The 19,989-nt window shown below is 46.0% G+C and overlaps 1 protein-coding gene across 2 annotated transcripts in view; it reads right to left on the reverse strand.

Moving 5' to 3' along the window:
* The window catches only part of STAT4 (signal transducer and activator of transcription 4), a 77,831-nt gene that overhangs the window by 23,507 nt on the left and 34,335 nt on the right, over positions 1–19,989 (reverse strand). For both annotated transcript variants that reach the window (XM_036320167.1, XM_036320166.1), the window contains exons 4-10: positions 9,692–9,790; positions 8,524–8,616; positions 7,570–7,648; positions 5,707–5,792; positions 3,483–3,634; positions 1,329–1,487; positions 293–385 (exon numbers count right to left, since the gene is read on the reverse strand). In XM_036320167.1, the coding sequence (XP_036176060.1) occupies positions 293–385; positions 1,329–1,487; positions 3,483–3,634; positions 5,707–5,792; positions 7,570–7,648; positions 8,524–8,616; positions 9,692–9,790 (761 nt within the window). The remainder of the gene's footprint in view (positions 1–292; positions 386–1,328; positions 1,488–3,482; positions 3,635–5,706; positions 5,793–7,569; positions 7,649–8,523; positions 8,617–9,691; positions 9,791–19,989) is intronic.

The raw sequence follows: 19,989 nt of genomic DNA on the forward strand, positions 1-19,989 counted from the left end.
AGGGCCTTCTCCGTCTCTGGTCTTCGCTCCCGGCAAGCTTTCCAGCCACTCGGTCCGTGGTGCTCGACGCTGCGATTTCAGGCTGCCATGCTAATGCCCCTCATCGTCACACTTTCTACCAGCAGGGCCCTCACGCCACATCCCTGCGGGCGCTGACCACAGCTGAGCGCCGGGCAAGCAGGAGGCGCTCACGGAAGAGCAGGTGGGGCAGGCCCAGGGGGAGGCACTGGCCCTGGTCACACAGTGGCTGTGGCCCACGCACACGTGAGATGGTGGGACGCACTGTGCCTACCTGAGCTTCACCGTGAACTGGATGAGCGTCTTCAGCACCATCGGCCTCTGCGGGTGGGTGGGCATGCATGGCTGCCGTTCAACCACAAACGAGCTGGATTCAAAGGAAGTCAAGTGTCACTTGAAAACACTGAACATAGCGACAGGCTACAAACCACAGAGGAACAGGAAGCTGTCCTCCCCTAAGGTCCACGTTTCCCACACACAGAAGACACTCAACCCCCAGCGCAGCTCAACTCTCTCCAAAGACGCCTCACAAATAACTACCAGGAGAGGGAAAATGGCCTGGAGCCCGTCCCTGCGTGACAACAGTAATTCATTCTTTTTAAAAAATATATATTTGATCGATTTTTTACAGAGAGGAAGGGAGAGGGACAGAGAGTTAGAAACATCGATGAGAGAGAAACATCAATCAGCTGCCTCCTGCACGCCCCCCACTGGGGATGTGCCTGCAACCAAGGTACATGCCCTTGACCGGAATCGCACCTGGGACCCTTCAGTCCGCAGGCCGATGCTCTATCCACCGAGCCAAACCGGTCAGGGCCAGTAATTCATTTTTAATGGTTAAAACTGAGTGAAGAGGAAAAGGCCCCGTCTATTTTTATCCTACTAAGCATAACATAGAAAGTTAATTTCATGCCATTTTTGAAGTAGACAGTAGGCTTTCTGGTACATACTAGTTTTTTCTTTTTCTTTTGGATGAGCTTATAAACAAACACATGTTCTCCAGCCTTCATTTCTTAGATATGCATTTGAGAAATCCTTGAAATCCTCTTTTTCTAAATGTTGACAAATGAACTTCAGGTGGGTGACGTGCTTGGTTCATGGAAAACGGACTCAGTTGGGGGGTGGGGGGGAGTACTGATGAGCAGTGAAGAACAGAAATGTTTCCGGAACTCTCTGGAGCTTTACTCAGCTCACCCCAAGGCTCACTGTTTCGTTCCCTACCACCCCTTCACCTCAATGCCAAACCCCCAGAGGGTGTCCCTACCACTCCAAGGCCTGGAGCAGCGGAGGCATTCAAGGAGAACACTCACTTCTTAAAAATGCTGCAGATCAAGAAGGTGACCCTCTCGAGCAGGTGTGGCCTCTGCAGGGGGATGGGGTCCCCTTCGTACGTCACCTTGGAAGCCTGCTCCTCCAGCTTCTCCAGCTGCCTTTTGAGTTGGAACAGACTTTCTGCCAACAGCGTGAAGCTACAGAAGCAAAGGATAAGCACAGGTCGTGTCCCCACGTCATCTACTATCTTTCTACTATTTTAACTATTCACTGTACGTAGCAAACAGTCACATGTTGAACTAAGTCAATCACATACGCCCCTGAGAGGTCAGTGACAGTTGCTTACATGTTTTTTTTTCCTTAATCCGTGTTTTCCTCTAAGATGCATGAGACAATGTTAAATATTTTCAACATTTTCTAATGTGTACCTTCAGTTACGGACAAGAAATGCCTTGTAATGACCCTCTGTTTAACACAGCACAGACCGGTCTGTGGAACATGTATGTTAAGAATTTGACACTCACCAAGGAGCAATGGAAGAGCATACTGAGAGCTTTAAAAATACATGATGTGAAGCATGTTGTGTGTAGAATCCCGAAGAAGAAACACAGTATAAAACGAGCATGTATGTTTGCTGTAAGTCCTAGGATTAGCCTGGGACTTATCGATGGAGATCCCTGGAGAAAGGTGTCCGCGTGTTCTCCTCACTCCGCCCTGACCCCAGCTCAGACGTGCAGAGGGGAGCGTGGGCCGGGGCCTAAGAGGGAGACTGGGATGATGGAGAGGGAAGGGGCCTCCGCTATCTACCCAGGAGGCTGCCTTCGACAGACTGGGCACATCGTCCGCGTAGCCCGGACCCGTCCCTTAGCCCTGGCCCATCCGCGTAGCCCTGACCCGTCCCCTTAGCCCTGACCCGTCCCCTTAGCCCTGACCCGTCCCCTTAGCCCTGACCCGTCCGCGTAGCCCTGACCCGTCCCTTAGCCCGGACCCGTCCCTTAGCCCGGACCCGTCCCTTAGCCCTGGCCCATCCGCGTAGCCCTGACCGCAGCTCTTCCCACATAATGTCCAGGCCCCACGTGGCATTGCAGGGAGCATGGCTGACCCCCCACTGGATGTGGAAGGAGCCCCATTTCACTGCTGCCTTTGCTGTTCACCTTGTTTTCCCAACAACAGAGCACAGGGAGGTCAGAGAACCGCTGTCTCTCCCCCGGGAAACGTGTGCATCTCTGCAGGAGCCCAGCTCCTTGCTTCTGGCGATGTGCCTGGCGGGGCAGCGCTTCCCGTGCCAGTGTCCCGGTCCCCACGGATCGCACTGTATTGAGCTGTACCCTCTGAAGACAGTGTTAGATTCTGTTGACCATTTTCCTTCTTTTTAATTACATTTTCTAAGGTTTCTTTCCTTCAGCTGGCTCAATTCTTGCCCTGGTGAAGGGGGAAACCAACTTTTTCTGCTAACACCAAGCGCTGCCTCTGACTACGAGCGCAGATGCTGTCCTGGTCCTGGGGACTTTCCATGAAAATACAGAAATACATTGTTCTGGAAAACACAGATTCAGGCTGAGCTTGGACGTCTTAAGGTCCACCTTCAAAACAGAGGTATCTTTTCAAGCTCCTGAAGCTATGCTTCTGATGTCCTTAAAGAAAGCATATGGATTACTGGCTTCAAAAATTCCTGAGTCTTTTTTGTTTGTCTGTTTATCCTCACCCGAGGATATTTTTCCATTGATTTTTAGAGAGAGGGGGAAAGACAGAGATACTGATGTGAGACAAACATCGATTGGTTGCCTCCTGCATGCGCCCCAATCAGGGCCTGGCCGGGGAGGAGCCTGCAACTGAGGTACATGCCCTTGACCGGAATCAAACCCAGGACCCTTTGTCCGCAGGAGGATGCACTATCCACTGAACAAAACTGGCTAGGGCTTGTAAGATTAAGCATATAAGAAAATTAAGCAATTCTTATGCATTTTATAAATTTCTACGATGCTCTCTTTTTCTCCACAAAGGAATAAAAGTGAAGAACATGTATATCATGACGTCTGTTGGTTTTCAACTGAGGAGCAGCCCCTGCTAGTCCACCATCCACCCCGGGGGGGGAGCTGGCACTCTGGCCCAAGCAGCTTTCTCTGGCTGAGCGACGCTGAACTTGGGTACATCCTGTGGTTTTCTCTAGAAACGGAAGTCAAGTGTCTCACCAGTTCTGAAGCTGGTCCAGCCCGCTGTGGAGGGGACCCCCGATGCAGGCGACCTGCTGCCGCCTCTTCCAGTCCTGCAGCTCCTCCGCCAGCATGCTGCTCATCAGCAGGTCCGACTCGCCGACTATTTGGGTCAGCTTGCCCAGCACTTCCTGGAAACAGACAGCACTGCTGAGATGCTCATGAGACACAACTAAGTCACCCTAACTCCACCTATAGAACGATGTGTCTCACCTATACCACCTTCTGTTCGCCATCCCACCGCCTCTGCCAACCAGGAAGGTCTTACAGTCAAATAATGTCATGAAGAGAAAAGCCCAGTCCCAGGGAACATTCTCTTAATAAATATGCTGAGACTATCATAGAATGTGTGAGTCCTGTGACAATCCTATATAATAAAAGCCTAAAATGCAAATTGTCCCCTCGACCGGGAGTTCGACCACTCGCTATGACATGCACTGACCACCGGGGGCAGCGCAGAACATGGCGGGCGTTGGCGACTGGGCACTGGCAGCGGGCGGCAGTGGAGGTGCTGCTGGCCCCAATGGGTCCCGACCAGAGCAGGAACGTGGCGGGATGGTGGAGCAGGTGAGCGGGCGGCACCAGGCCAAGGCAGATGCAAGCTGGGCCTGACTGCCCCGCCAATTGCCCTGCAGATGGCAACCAGCGGTGGCGGTGGGGGGCGGGTTGCCGCCTGGCTCCCAGGCACTGAGGGAGCTGTGCAGGGGCCCGATGACTCAGGCGGAGGAGGATGCACAGGGGCCCAGGGGGCCAGGTGCTGCCCAGGGCCCAGAGGTCAGCTGGGACCTGCCCTTCCACGCCAAACGCTTGTGCTTCAATCGCCGGCCAGGCCTAGGGACTGCACCCGTGCACAATTTTCGTGCACCGGGCCTCTAGTATTGAATAAAGCCATATATCTGATTTTAAAAAGATTTGTACATTGAATTAATATTCTTGTAAGCATGTTTACGCATTTATTTAAAAATGTACTGATGAAAATGTGAGCCTTTCTGTGTTAGTTGTTGTTAGTACTTAACTGGGTTTTGGAAGGTATAGTGGAGAAGTATAACTGTTAAAGGCCTAGGCATTCCTACCCTGGTTTTGCCACAAGCTGTGTGAATCTGGATAAACCACTGAACTCTGCTGGAACTTGGTCTTCTGATCTACACAATTATTTCCGAGGTTCTCTCTCTCCTTAAAATCTTATTCCTGAAGTTATGTAGTATGCCTTTACTATGCATAAAACATTAAGTTTATCTTGGGTTAACCATCTGCGTGTTTAAAATCTGATATGTAACTGTTTAAGTTTATAATTTAGGGTAAAATAAGTTTTATATTTACTTGTGCTAACACAAATTCCTGCATAAAAAAATGGAGAGGAACGGTCAGAAATAAAATACCGATTTACCCTATTTAGTAAAATAGGGTTTATTGAGAATTAAAGCAGAGATGCTCCTGCCTCTTTTAAAAGAGCTCACTGAACCAGAAAGAAGTCCCTCCTTGTTGGGAGGGGCTACACTGAAAAGTTCAGACTTCAGGGAACTATCTTGAAATCCAGCGCAAGGTCATTTTTCAGCCTGGAAACTGGAACACTTAACTTTCCAGTAAAATGTTGGTGTCTTCGAGGAATAGTTTGCGTATTTTAGTTACGCATAGGTAGCGGGACCCATCGCAGCATATGATGCACAGCGGCTAAGAGAGCCGCGTCTGAAATAGTGGCGAATAGAAAGCAGGTGACATGTTCACCCTGGCCTTGCTGGTAGCTACAGTCAGTGTGCCACGTAAGCAAGAGAAACAGACTCTAGCCCAGGGACGGCGAGCCTATGACACGCGTGTCAGAGGTGACACGCGCACTCATTTTTTTGGTTGATTTTTCTTTGTGAAATGGCATTTAAATACATAAAATAAATATCAAAAATAGAAGTCTTTGTTTTACTCTGGTTGCAAAGATCAAAAAATTTCTATATGTGACACGGCCCCAGAGTTAAGTTAGGGTTTTTCAAAATGCTGGCACGCCGAGCTCAGAAGGTTCGCCATCGCTGGCCTAGAGCAAACATGTCAACCTCGCAGGCCCGCTTTGTAAACGTAGAAGCACAGCGGACAGTATGGCCCTTTTCCTAGAAACGTTGCCATTGGCTCCTTCAGCATAAATTCTGGTCAGTGGGATTAGACGCAGGAAAAGGAGAAAAACAGCCCAAAGGCCAAGCTACAGCTCGTCGCTGACCTTCCTCTTGAAGTCCAGGCTGTTGAGCATTTCTTGCAGAGTCAGCACCTCCTGGCTCATCAGGGCATTGTTCTTGTCCCCCTGGTCTGCGGAGGAAAAGAGAGCAGGCTGAGAGTCTCCCCGAGACCGAGGTCTCTGCCCCCCTCAGATGCAGGAGCCCAAGCGGGGCCGTCAGGGCGGGGAGCGTGGAAGTAAGTCAGTTCCTTGTGCCAGGAAGGGTCCCATCGCGGCACGAAGAGAGGAGCTCTATGGTGCAGCCCTTGGGAGAAGACCACGCTTCCATCATGCTCCTTTGGGGGGGGCGGGGGAGAGAAGATACAAACATCTGTATTATGGATTCCGGATCAGCCACCTCTACGTTGATGATAATCCGGGTTGGCTGGCAGAAGCAGAAAAGGAAGGGGGCCCTTGTGCCCACGATCATATCGCATTTGACTCTTCCTGATGCCCTGCCTCGTACCCAGGAGTTACGAGAAACTGTCTGGTGGAGTTAGTGCTTTGTCTCCTTGGTCTCGTGAACTAATAACAAAGACTAAATCCTTCACTTTCCCTTTTTCTTGGCAAAACAGGCTAGCCTCACAGTGAAACTAGAAGTGGGAAAGAGTTGAAGATTTTCAAAACATCTCGGACAGAAGAAAAACCAAAAGGATTTATCCTCCTAAATGGACGATGGGCAAGGAAAATTGTATTATTTAATTTAAACATCAAATTTTATTGGCATAGAGCACGCGACGGTTTCTACCAACCACTCACATCTATGAAAAGTGAACACGGGAACGCTGATCTGACTCATGTATTTGAAAAAGAGGCACCAGGACAACAGTGTGTCAAATGCCCTATAAAACAGCAGATACCCCAAAAGGCATCCCTGGTTGCTTTATTTATTTTACAATATATGTTTATTGATTTCAGAGAGAAAGGGAGAGGGAGAGAGAGAGATAGAAACATCACTGATGAGAGAGAATTATTGATTGGCTGCCTCCTGCACGCCCCACACTAGGGATTGAGGATGCAACCCGGGCATGTGCCCTGACCGGGAATCGAACTGTGACCTCCTGGTTCATAGGCTGACACTCAACCACGGAGCCGCTCCGGCCTGGCCTCAGTTGCTTTAATTTACAAATTCACTAACTGCTATCTGTGCAGCAAAATCTTGGTTATGTAGCATTTTATCAACTCAAAACTTCATTAGCTAACATTTTCCCATCTTCACAACCAAGGATAGAACTTATTTTCCATGTATCTTTCATTTCATTGCACTTAGAGCCAACGAAGTAAATACTTGATTTAAATTGTAAGATGATTATTTTCATTCTTCATAATTCTCATGGAGCACTGAAAGATATTAAATGAACTCTAATTGCAATATATTAAGTTCAACGTAAGTTTATCATTTAATGTATTCTGTTATATTCTAACTAGAGGCCTGGTGCACGAATTTGTGCCCGGTGGGGTCTCTCGGTCTGACCAGCGATCGGGGCTGATCGGGGCCATCTCACCAGGGGGAGGGACCACGGGAGGTTGGCCGGCCGCGGGAGGTTGGCTGTGGGAGCGCACTGACTACCAGGGGGCAGCTCCCGTGTTGAGTGTCTGCCCCCTGGTAGTCAGTGCGCATCATAGCAACCGGTTGGCCAGTCATTCGGTCGACCGGTGTAACGGTCGCTTAGGCTTTTATATACATAGATTCTCAGAATTGATAGTTCACATATGAAATTTAGGATGAGGCTGCTTTCAATGAACTGTAAGGCTTAATGAAGTTCTCAGCCCTTAAATTGCTTTAGGATTGTGGACCCCTTTGGTAATCTGATAAAGCCCATGGCTGTGTCATTCCTGTGTAGAATTACAGATGAAACAGAAACTCACCCATCATCTGAATCGTTTTATACCTGTAGTCAAATTCATCTTGCAGGTCTTCTAAATATTTGGTGTCTTGTTCTGTTATCTTTTTACAAAAAGAAAACAACAAACACATGTTCCCTCAGTTGTTAGAATTCAGCATGTCAATGAAACATCACCCGTATTTCAAAATACACTGTTTTGTTCTTCTGGTTTCCGGTAATATCGTAGACTAACCGTATAGAACCTACATCTACACAGAGCCCATTCCCAGGAAAGCTGAGTGTCACTGGGAGAACCAGGCTGAATTTGCTCATCCATTGTCTCCACCCAATTGGAAACTTGTCCTCTTGTTTCTCAGTGAGTGTCAAATGATGCCACCAATCTCCTTTTCCACCCGAGAATATGCACCCTTCCCCCGTTAGTTCCATATAATTCTGTTCCATGTGCCAAGGATCATGTTGCTGGGAGTCTCCTTTCCAACCTGCTGCAGTTTATGACAATTCAGTATACATTTTCCCCTCTCTACGTCTTAGAAAAAATGCTTCCTCCGTGTCTCCTGTTTCCCTCCCTGAGATTTTTACTTTTCTCTTCGCTAAACCTGCTGCTGCTTTTCTGCTCAGACACAGCAGGTATTGAGCGTCAGGACCTGGGCTCTTCAGCCTCCGCAGCCTCACAGCAGCCCTACGGCAGCGACCCCCATACAGAGGGGGAAGCAGAGGTCTGGGCTGTGAGCTGACTTACTTGCCTGAGGCCACATGGCTCCCCGGGATGGAGAGTGGCGGGCAGACCCAGTCTCCAGTAACTGACGGTAAAAAGCTCTTTCCCCAAAGCCATCTTTTCTAATAGGACACAGGGTGTGAGAGACATTGATCTCACTGACAAGCCGCCGTGTTTCTGTGCGCACGCACTCTGGACCCCAGGAGCCAGGAGCAGAGTAGGGACGGAGCCAGCATTGCTGGGCATCCACAGCTCACTCACCTGCACGCTGTTCTTAATGGCGGCCACTTTGTGCTCCACGTTCCTCTGTCTTTCCGAAACGGAAGAGCTTTGCAAGGATTTCTCCAGAGGTCCCTGGGAAAAGAACGTCTTGAAATTTCAATGGGGTTGGTTTATGATGAATGTGGTATGTGGAGTATACTTCGAACTGAGGTTTGGATCAATATGATATGAAATACTCTATAACCGTTAAAAATCATGCTGTAGAAAAATATTCAATGACATATAAGTAGCGTCATAGTGTTAAAAATAGAGAAAATTATGAAGCACCATATGTTTATGATCTCTATTGCTTATATATGTACGTATATTTAGAAATATATGGATATATGTACAGATATGTATACTCAAGTACATGTGATTGGAAGAACACCCCCAAATGTTATGTGTGTTATCCATGAATAGTAAAGTTATAGATTATCTTATAGTTAAAATTTTTTCTTAATTTGCTATAATAGATCTGTATTACTTTTGAAATTCTCTAAAACTAATACATGTAATTTAAAAATTAGTATAGTGAAACTACATTAAGTTAGACTTAAATTTAGAATTAGACTTAACTTCAGATGAATCTGACGGCATGAGAATTATTTTTATACTGGAACAAAGGGAGTTTACGAAAGAATATGTCAAAATGTCAGCTTTGTTAAATAGAAAGGCTGGCCAACTTCTCCAAGTGCTGGCCGCTCTAATAACCTGATGTTAAATGTGTTTGCCTCCTGCACATGCCCAACCAGGGCCAAAGATTGAGTCTGCAACCGAGGTGCATGCCTTTGACCAGAATCTAACCTGGGACCCTTCAGCCCGAGGGCCGATGCTCTACCCACTGAGCCACACCAGCTAGGGTGGTAGTTAACCATATTCTTGAACCAATATTGTAACACCATGGGCCAGAGCGTGACCCGTAGAGAGAGAAAATAATGTATAGATGAGATTCTACAAACAAATGCTGGAAAAACTTGGTAATCATCTCAATAAAGAAGCAGAGAAAAGGATCTCACTCAAAAGGACCCCAGGTCTTGATGACAAGTGGCCTGAAGGATGGTGGCGCCACTAACACAGAGAAGAAGCTTGTTGGCGAGAAAAGACTTTCGGTTCAGAAAAATTGAGCCCAAGGAGATAACAAGATCACAAGTTCAGAAAATCTTACCTGAACGGGCATGTTGGCAGCAGCCAATATTCTCCTCTCTTCTCTTAAGCAATTTGAAATAACTACAGCTACATGCATTGGATTTCCATGAAATTTTCCCTGGAAAAAAGGGAGCAGAAGCAACATAAAAGCTTAAATATGTGCATCATAAAGAAACATTGCTGTTTGCAAATTAAAAAAATGACATCCCAATAAATATGGAAATCATTTGGGATTTGTTCCAACTATTATAAAACCACAGAAACTCATACTGTGAATGTAGACTTCTTTGAGGCATATTGTTCTGTCTTCAAAAATCATGTTACTTTAGGCTTAGGGCAGGTTTTAGGTGAAGAGTTAGTCATTATGAACCACAGCTACTCACTAGTTAACTGTATGCTTCATGGTCTGCTTAACGCCTTTCTTCTGGTCCCTGTTTGGTGCTGTTCCTATGGACTAGTTGGGTGTGTTATGTAAGTTAAACACTCTAACCCTCCAGGGGAGCATGTATTACCACAGTTGCCTTAGCGTCCACCACTCGCCTTACCTGCCAGGCCCCTGCTGGCGTCTGTGTTTTCTTGGTTTACAAGTCTAATTTGATCAACACCATCATTTCAGTCATAGCATTACACTTCATTATGATTAGCCTCTTTCCAAGGCAGGATTAATGGAAGGCACAATAAATGTAGACAAATGCATTTACTCTGCCCCCCCTCTCTGAAGGAGGTGACAATTACCCGTGAAATGGCCAAAAGATCAATAACAGAACAAAATAAAATAACAATCTACAAAGTGGGAAATTAGCAATTAATCAAACATAGGTTATACAGATGTAGACCAAGGGGTCTTTCTAGGAAAGAAATGAGGTTATTGGTTGTAAACATTTTTATGGCCACGATTTTGTTTGATGATGAATGTCAATTAGCACTTCTATTTGTAAAAGTATCCTATATAATAAAACCCTAATATGCAAATCGACTGAACGGCAGAACAACCGGTCGCTATGATGCACACTGACCACCAGTGGGCAGGCACTCAACACAGGAGCTGCCCCCTGGTGGTCAGTGCACTCAGCCAGAAGCCAGGCTGACGGCTGGCGAGTGCAGCAGCTAAGGACCCCTCGGGGGATGTCCAAGTGCCAGGTTAGGCCCGCTCCCCACAAAAGGAGGAAACGAATTGACAGAAACTCATAAGGTAAATAAATTAAAGCAATTCTACTTATACACAGGGGCACCAAACTTCTGATTTCTGCATGCTGACAACTTCAGATTCCTTCTAGTTAGAATGTTGTTAATGTGTTCCTGTTGTTCATGTTCCCACTTAGTGTTTCCATCTACCTCCCAAGAATCACCATTTGGCCTTGTTTTTCTCACTGCTACAGGAGTTCTTCTTGGTGATGCTATCGTCCAACATTTCTCAGCACCACGGTGCACACTTTTTCATTTTTCTTTCCTGCTTAAACTTCTTTTACCTTCCCTTTCAGAATCAGCTTCTCCCCAGGTCTTGTCAGGTTAAAGTACTCACTTTCCTCCTTTTCTAAGAGCAAAGAATCACCAGGCTATTTTTTTACTTCCCTTTTGCATTTCTCCTAACTTAGTCCCTCACGTAATGTATAAGACAAAAACATCTTATGGAAAATTGATCACTGTAGAGTCAAAACCAAATGAGCACTTTCTATTTTTGTAAGTATCAAAGATGTCACCTTTCAGTAGTTACCACATGTATGCATCTCAAAAAAAAAAAAAAAAAAAAAAAAAAGAACAACAATACAACAAAAATAAAAAACAGCCATAGCCGGTTTGGCTCAGTGGATAGAGCGTCGGCCTGCGGACTGAAAGGTCCCAGGTTCGATTCTGGTCAAGGGCATGTACCTGGGTTGCGGGCACATACCCAGTAGGGGGTGTGCAGGAGGCAGCTGATCGATGTTTCTCTCTCATCGATGTTTCTAACTCTCTATCTCTCTCCCTTCCTCTCTGTAAAAAATTAATAAAATATATTAAAAAAACAAACAAAAAAACAAACCCTCCATGTGTGGCGGGTGGAAGTGGGGAGGGAGAGACGCTGCCTTTCTGTGTGTCTGTGTTTCTGTGTACAGGCCTTCTGCCCTGTGGCTTGTCCTGTCACTATCTCACAGAGTTAAGAAACAGAAGTTTTTAATTTGAATGATGTCAAATTCTTCCCTTTATGGTTAGTGCTTTATATGATTGAAGGTATATTTCCCTAACTTGTAGTCATGGAGGATTTTCTCCCCATTTTATCTTTTTAAGTCTTTATACTATTTTTTATTTATGAGAGAGAGAGAGAGAGAAGAGAGAGAGAGAGAGAGAGAGAGAGAGAGAGAGAGAGAGAGAGAGAGAGAGAAAGGGAGAGGAAGATAGGGAGAGAAACATTGATGTGAGAGTGAAACATCCATCAGTTGCCTCCCGCATGCACACCCCGACCAGGGATCCCGCAACCTGGTTATGTGCTCTGACCGGGAATCGAATGGGTGACCCTTCAGTGGGTGCGTGGGACAACATTCAACCAACTGAGCAACACTGGCCAGGGCTAAGTCTTTATACTTTTGCCTTTGATTTTAATTCCCATGGACCCGGTTAATAATGAGAGGTCCCTTTCACCTTTTTCTATATGGATACTCAGTGCCAATGATATTTATTGAACATTCTGTGCTTTCACCACTGCTCTGCCGGGCCAACTCTGTCACATAGCAATGTCTATATACGGATGGGTTTGCTGCTCACACCGTTTCATCTTATGGTTCTGTCTACCAGCAAACTGTCTTAATTACTAGAGCTTTATGGTAGATTTGATGGCGAGTAGAATAGGTTTGGTTTGCATTTCCATACAGATTTTAGAAATGGCTTGTCAAGCTACACAAACACACAGCCACACTGAGAATCTGAATGGCAATAAATCTTCAGCTGCATCTGGGAGACTTGGCATCCTTATAATTGTGTTCGAATTCATTCATTTAGGTTTTCTTTAATGTCTCTATGAAGCACTATAATTTTCCACAGTGATCTTAAAACATTTTTGACGGGTTTCTTTCTATGTAGTTGGTAGCTTTGATAATGAAGTAAATGGTATCTTTCTTTCCTAATTGTTTTTTAAAAATGTACCTTTATTGTTGAAAGTATTACAGACATCCCCTTTCCTTCCCCATTGACCCCCTCCTCCCCATCCCCTGCCCCCTCCCCACACCCAGGCCTTCACCACACTGTTGTGTCCATGGGTTATGCATATATGCATACAAATTCTTTGATTTTGAAAACTTTGCTAAACTCTTATTGATCCTAATAATGTATCTGTAATATCTCTTATTCTAAACAGTTATCTGTAGATTCCTTTGGGTATGATTTGCATATACAAATCATAGTAAGTATAAGATTGCATAAATACTGATAGAGTTTTTCTTCCTTTTTAAAAAAAATATATTTTATTGATTTTTTTTACAGAGAGGAAGTGAGAGGGATAGAGAGTTAGAAACATCGACGAGAGAGAAACATCATTGATCAGCTGCCTCCTGCACACCCCCTACTGGGGATGTACCCGCAACCAAGGTACATGCCCTTGACCGGAATCGAACCCGGGACCCTTCAGTCCGCAGGCCGACGCTCTATCCACTGAGCCAAACCAGTTAGGCTTCTTCCTTTTTAACAGTCTAGTTTCCATCAGGATTTCACCTTCATCCTAAAGACTTATTTAGAAATACGTTGGTTCATTTCCAAACATAGGGATTTTTCTATTTATTCCTTTTCTGAAACTGATTTTTCTATAGATTTAAAAATTCTAATCATAATTAATGTTCTGAATTATTTTAATTACTAGAGTCCCAGTGCATGAAATTCATACACGGGGGAGAGGGGTGTACCCCTTAGCCCGGCCTGCACCCTCTCCAATCTGGGACCCCTCAGGGGATGTCCGACTGCTGGTTTAGGCCTGACCACTGGCTCCTAACTGCTTGCCTGCCTGCTTACATGATCGCCCCTAACTGCCTCTGCCTGCCAGCCTGATGTCCCTAACCGCCTCTGCCTCGGCCCCTGCCACCATGGCTCTCTCCGGAAGGACGTCTGGAAGATGTCTGGTCTAATTAGGATATTACCCTTTTATTAGTATAGGTTTTTGTAGCCCAGCTTACGGCCCTATTGTGAATAGATGTTCCCTGTGAGCTTGTGGAGAATGGGAATTCTGCAGTTGTCGGCTCAAGTGTCTTACATAGGGCCATTAACCCAAGTCTGTTCATTCTGTTGTTCAAATTTCTACATCTTTGCTGATTTTTTGCTTGATTCATTTAGTCAGTTATTGAAAGAGGTGCGCGGAAAGGTACTTTGTGATCTTTCTCTTGTGGTTCTGTCAAAACATTCGGACCTGGACATGTTACTGCTGAGCCAAGCCTTTCATTGCTATAACCTGGGTCTCTTATGCCTTTCGCCTGAAGCAAAAAGATCAGCTACGACATTATTTTTATCACTTAGAGTTTTATTTTATCTGTATTGAAATAATACTTTTATTTCAACATATAGATATTTAAAATCACATTGTGCATATAAAAGGGTAAATACACATGAAACTTCACATATTTAGAATTAAACTTTTCTTTTTTAAAAAAATATACTTTTACTGATTTCAGAGAGGAAGGGAGAGGGAGAGAGTGAAACATCAATGAGGAGAGAGAATCATGGATCAGCTGCCTCCTGCTCACCCCACACTGGGGATCAAGCCTGCACCCCGGGCATATGCCCTGACTGGGGATCGGACCATGACCTCCTGGTTTATAGGTTGATGCGCAACCACCGAGCCACGCAGGCTGGCAATATTCTAATTTTTTTAAGGGCATCATGCTGCAAGTTAAGTGCAGTCTGTTCAACGTCAGCAGGGAGTTTCTGATAAATGGATACTGCACATCTTAACGATAATCCTGTACAAGATATGACTTGTTCCCTCCAGCCTCCTATTGTTTTGAGATTTCATTCATCTATTGTGAGAAATTTGGCAATTTCTCTTGCCACTTTGTGTATGACAGGCAATCCTTCTGCATGAACCTCAGGAATGAAAGATAATATTCTTCTACTGGTGGGCATCTTTCTTGCTTCTTACATCCTGTAAAGCACTTTTTTGTTGCTTTCCAAGAAAATATGGCATTTAGGGTTATCCATCTAGTGACAAATAATTCGCTGAGTATCAAATTTATACCCTACTGGTTTGTTTCCATTCCGTTCCGCACACATGATCACTGTTTGCTTCCGCCCTGAGTCACAGTGTTCTACTGATGACACGTTAAACAGCAACTAAACTCAACACGTGTTGCAGCAACAGTGCACATAATCCAGCCGAGGTGACAACATGAACGGCTATGACTCAATTTCACATCACAGGCAATGACAATGACACTGTGATTGCCATCGGATAACGGCAGATCAGAAATGCTATTGGTTATAAGATGCAATTTGATCCAGAGGTGTTAAAATGTGTGTGGGTCGGGGGGAGGTATCTTGGCATCAATGAACACGCTGTTTTGTGTGTGTGTGTGTGTGTGTTTTAATATATTTTATTGATTTGCCACAGAGAGGAAGGGAGAGGGATAGAGAGTTAGAAACATCAATGAGAGAGAAACATCCATCAGCCGCCTCTTGCACACCCCCTACTGGGGATGTGCCCGCAACCAAGGTACATGCCCTTGACCGGAATCGAACCTGGGACCTTTCAGTCCGCAGGCCGACGCTCTATCCACTGAGCCAAACCAGTTAGGGCAATGAACACGCTGTTTTAATCTTCCTGCTACTGTATGCTAAATTCCTTGGCTTTCCCTTGAGTTCTTCTAATTTAAATTCCCCTTTCATCTAACTTCTAAATTTGACTTGTCGCTAAAGAGTGACTAGTTCATTTGCTCCCCTTCTGCCCCCAGTGACCCTAGGACTCCCAGGCCGAGGTGAAGGACGGGGCAGACTTGCGTAAAAGACCCTCCTCTGTTCAGGGCACAGAATCTGAGTTTTCACAACTAGACAGTCACCCCTTTGCGTTCTTTCCCCAAGGTCCCCTTTAAAATGCAAACACATGCCCTGGCTGGTTTGGCTCAGGGGATAGAGCGTCGGCCTGCGGACTGAAGGGCCCGGGTTCAATTCTAGTCAAGGGCACATGCTGGGTTGTGGGCTCGATCCCCAGTAGGGGGCGTGCAGGAGGCAGCCGATCAATGATTCTCTCTCCTCATTGATGTTTCTATCTCTCTCTCTCCCTCTCCCTTCCTCTCTGAAATCAATAAAAATATATTTTAAAAAATGCAAACACACGAGGGAGACTTGACACCACATTTAATTGGGCTCCTGGCCATTGTGAAAGGGCCACCAGGTGCCGGTCTCTGGCTGCAGGGGCCTCGCCCTGCCAGAGGAGAGAGATGGGGCCCAGGACAGGCAAGCGGGGACGTTTCAGGAGAGCCTTGAAGGACAGCAACCAAGGGGGCGTGGGTTCTGAAGAAACAGGTGCCCACAGCTGAGCTTGGGCTCCTCCAAAGGCTCCCCTGGGACAAGGATTCTAGTGCGAGAGGTAACGAATGTCCCGCCTAATGCAAGGTATTAACCACAGGGCAACTCTCTGCTGGGGGAGGGAGAGGCCAAGGGAGGCCATGGGAACTCTCTGGACTTTCCACTCAATTTTTCTGTAAACCTAAGGCCGCTCTAAAAAGTCCAGCCTACTTCTAAAAGTTGTCTTACGAAAGTCACAACTCTGACATATCCTTGTGCTACTCCTTTTGCCAGGAATGAACACATTCCAATGAACAGAGAGGCCTACCTCTCTGGTTCAGTTCGCATTAAGTTCTCTCACCACCACAGAGGGTTCTTTCCTTTTCTTTCTTCTTTTGTTAAGCCTCACCTAAGGCTATTTTCCCATTGATTTTCAGGGAGAGTGAAAGAGAGAGGGAAAGAAAGACAGAGAGAAACATCGATGTGAGAGAAACACATTGATGAGTTGCCTCCTGTACCAGGGCCCGTGCTGGGGAGAAGCCTGCAACCAAGGTACTTGTCCAGAATCGAACCCGGGACTCTTTGGTCTGCAGGCCGACGCTCTATCCACTAAGCCAAACCGGATAGGACTCCACAAAGATTTTCGTGATGAAAGAGAAATGAGGTACCCATTCTCAGTGGGGAAAAATGATTCCTGCCCCATGTATATTACTAATACTACATGGATCTTAAAACAAGCTAGCTAAAAATTAGCTACAGGTATATACAGTTTATATTAACTTATTTTTAAAAGAGAATACTTCTTAAAGGTACCAAGTACTGTACCTACAAATTCTGAGTGTATTTCCTGACATGTTCTATGTGTAACAGGTTTAACTCATCTGAGACAATTGCTCTGTGAATTGCTTGCCATGTAAAATCAAGGGAATTGGGCTTGTGATGGTTACTGTGTGACCCTAGGCAAGTCACTTCTTAACCTTCGTCACTTCAGTTGCCCTAGTAGTGGTTGTCACGCACCACAGGGTCCTTGTGGGGCAGGCCAGACAACTGAGAAAGAGCTTCGGAACTTGTAAAACCTTTACATAAGTATACGCTGCAAGCATGTCAAACTCACGGCCTGTGGGCCGCATACCTTGTCTATTTGGCCCATGTTAGCCTTTGAGTTTGACATGCTTGGATAAAGAGTTTTCTAAGTTGCCTGATGGGGGCATTAGGAGAACTTAAAGATCATAAATGGTAAATCAATAAAAACAGAAGATAAAGTCTTTCTATTCGTTTCACAGAAGTGACCAAAACGAATTATAAGGCCAATGAAGGTGGAGTTGTGTTCCAGGAAATGTATTTACACGAATATAAAAGAAACTCCAGGAAAAAAACAAGACGATGTTTTTGGGGTTTTCAAAGCATTAAACAATGGGGACTTTCCTGGCATTTCTCTAGGACTAACTCTCACAGGCACACACATACATGAAAAGCTGCTTTGAATAAAAAATTAACCCACACAAACTAGCAATTAGAAATAATAATACAGTGCCCTCACCCAGCAGAGCATAGTTCATGTGGTCTCTGGGAAAAAACAACCAATACCATCCTTTGGATGCATAGAGAAAGGCCTGGGTGGGGATATGTCGCTATCATGAACGTCACCCTTGGGGAAAGGGCTGGTGGGATGGACAGCTACACTTTTACCTCAATTCTTTGGTATTGTTAGACTTTTAACAATAATTAAGCATGTGTTACTTTTATGACTAAAACGAAACAAGACGAGAAAATACACATGCATCAGCTCTTTCTCTGATTCACGCAGAGTTGTCTTTGAAGATGTTGGCGTTGAAAGATGGTCTTCCAGGTGAAAAGAGAAAAAAGGAGTGGGAGCCTAGTGAAGTCACGTGATAACTACGATTCAGTGCTCAGGGGGCATCACAGCCTTGTAATGAGGAGATGGGTGAACTGCTTAATTAACAATGACAGGGAGAGAACCAAGTAGATGTCTGCCAACTCTACTTACCCTTTATATCAGCGGTTCTCAACCTGTGGGTCGCGACCCCTTTGGCGGTCAAACGACCCTTTCACAGGGGTCGCCTAAGACCATCCTGCATATCAGATATTTACATGACGATTCATAACTGTAGCAACATGACAGGTAGGAAGTAGCAACAAAAATAATTTTATGGTTGGGTCACAACATGAGGAACTGTATTTAAAGGGCCAGAAGGTTGAGAACCACTGCTTTCTATGTTTGGACATCACCTGCCATTGACTGAACTCCCCTGGTGTGCAGGGTGCTTCAGAAGCTTTGTTTTAAAAACTGGCAACAGCCTGCAAGGTCCACATGAGGAAGCCCAGGGGCTGTGTCCTTGGTGAAAAGCCACAGGACGCGGAAGTCCAGAAGGAACTCTGCAAGCCCAGGTGGCTCTCACTCCACACACTAGGGCTTTTCCAAATCACAACTGTCTTTTAAGAAATGCATTCTTTCTCTCTCACCAGACCCCGTGAGCCACAACTGCGTTTCATTTCATTTTCCCTGGAAATGGTAAACCTGCTCATGGACTCACCCTTCTTTCTGGAACCGCAAGAAAGCAGCAGCAGTTAAACCAACAAAAACATTACATGTTAATGACAACATTATTCAATCACTTTTTTTGAGACTACTTAGCTTGTTGTTGTTTTTAATCCTCACTTGAGGATATTTTCCCATTGATTTTTAGAGAGAGTGGGAGAGAAAGGAAAAGACGGAGAAAAATATTGATGTGAGAGAAACGCATTGATTGGTTGCCTCCTGCACGTGCCCTGACCAGGGCGCAGGCCGGGGAGGAGCCTGCAACCGAAGTACATGTTCTTGACTAGAATCGAACCTGGGACCCTTCAGTCCGCAGGCCAACACTCTATCCACTGAGCCAAACTGGCCAGGGCAAGAGACTACTTAGGTTTTAATATCCCTGACAGTTGTATCTGCTGCTGGTAGAGGCCCTCTGCCAGGGACCCTGGGTATCCGCACATGACCTTGATGGACATGCCAAGAGAGCAAGGCCTGGCCGTTCTTCGGGGCTGCGTTTGCAGAAAGCAACCGTAAGTGATGAGGTCATGTCTCCCCCCAGCTAAAGAGCAGGCTTGCTTCGCCCAGCTCTAAAAGCCGTGAGCCCCTCAACGTCAGTCTCCTGGTACACAACCCACTGAGTGTGCATGCGACCGTGAGAGACCCCTGTGTCCCCGTGTAGGACGCGGGAGAAGAGGGGGACCAATGCGAATGAGCATGAAGCTCTGAGCCCGCCTTTGCTGTGGAAAACCAAGTCCTTGCCTCTGACCAGGCAGCCTCACGTCTTTTCTGGCCCCCATCACACAACACCGAGCTCACGTGGTCGCTTGAAAGGAGAGTCAAATCCCAGCCCCTGATACTTCTTGACGCCTACTTGTGTGTGCAACTTCTCACATGGCGCTTCCATGGTTTCGTGCTATGTCTCATTCCCCGTCTAGACTGTATCTTTCCTAAGCAGAGACTGGTCACCTGATAGGAGCCTCACCAATGTTTGTGGGATGATCACATGAGAGGATCAATGACAACAATCCTCTCCTAACTGGGAGAAACAGAAAAAGCATATTGTTCAGGCTGTGTGGTGGGAAAGATGTCTATCCTGAAATCCTCCGGGGGTCTTTATCCGTCCCTTGTCCCTGATAGTCAGGGAGGAACGAGACAGGCTTGAGCTTAGCTGGAAGAGGGCAGCAAGGACTGAAATCCCCTGGAGAGGGTAACTTCGCTTCTCGAAGGCCCTGGCTGACCAACATCATTGGCAGTGAGGCTGCCGTGGGGAGACGTGGACCGCGAGGATGTCTCCCCAGTGTGATGACACTCTGAGCCTCCTG

Source organism: Myotis myotis, unplaced genomic scaffold (genome assembly GCF_014108235.1).
Source record: "Myotis myotis isolate mMyoMyo1 unplaced genomic scaffold, mMyoMyo1.p scaffold_m19_p_8, whole genome shotgun sequence".
Lineage (NCBI taxonomy): Eukaryota > Metazoa > Chordata > Mammalia > Chiroptera > Vespertilionidae > Myotis > Myotis myotis.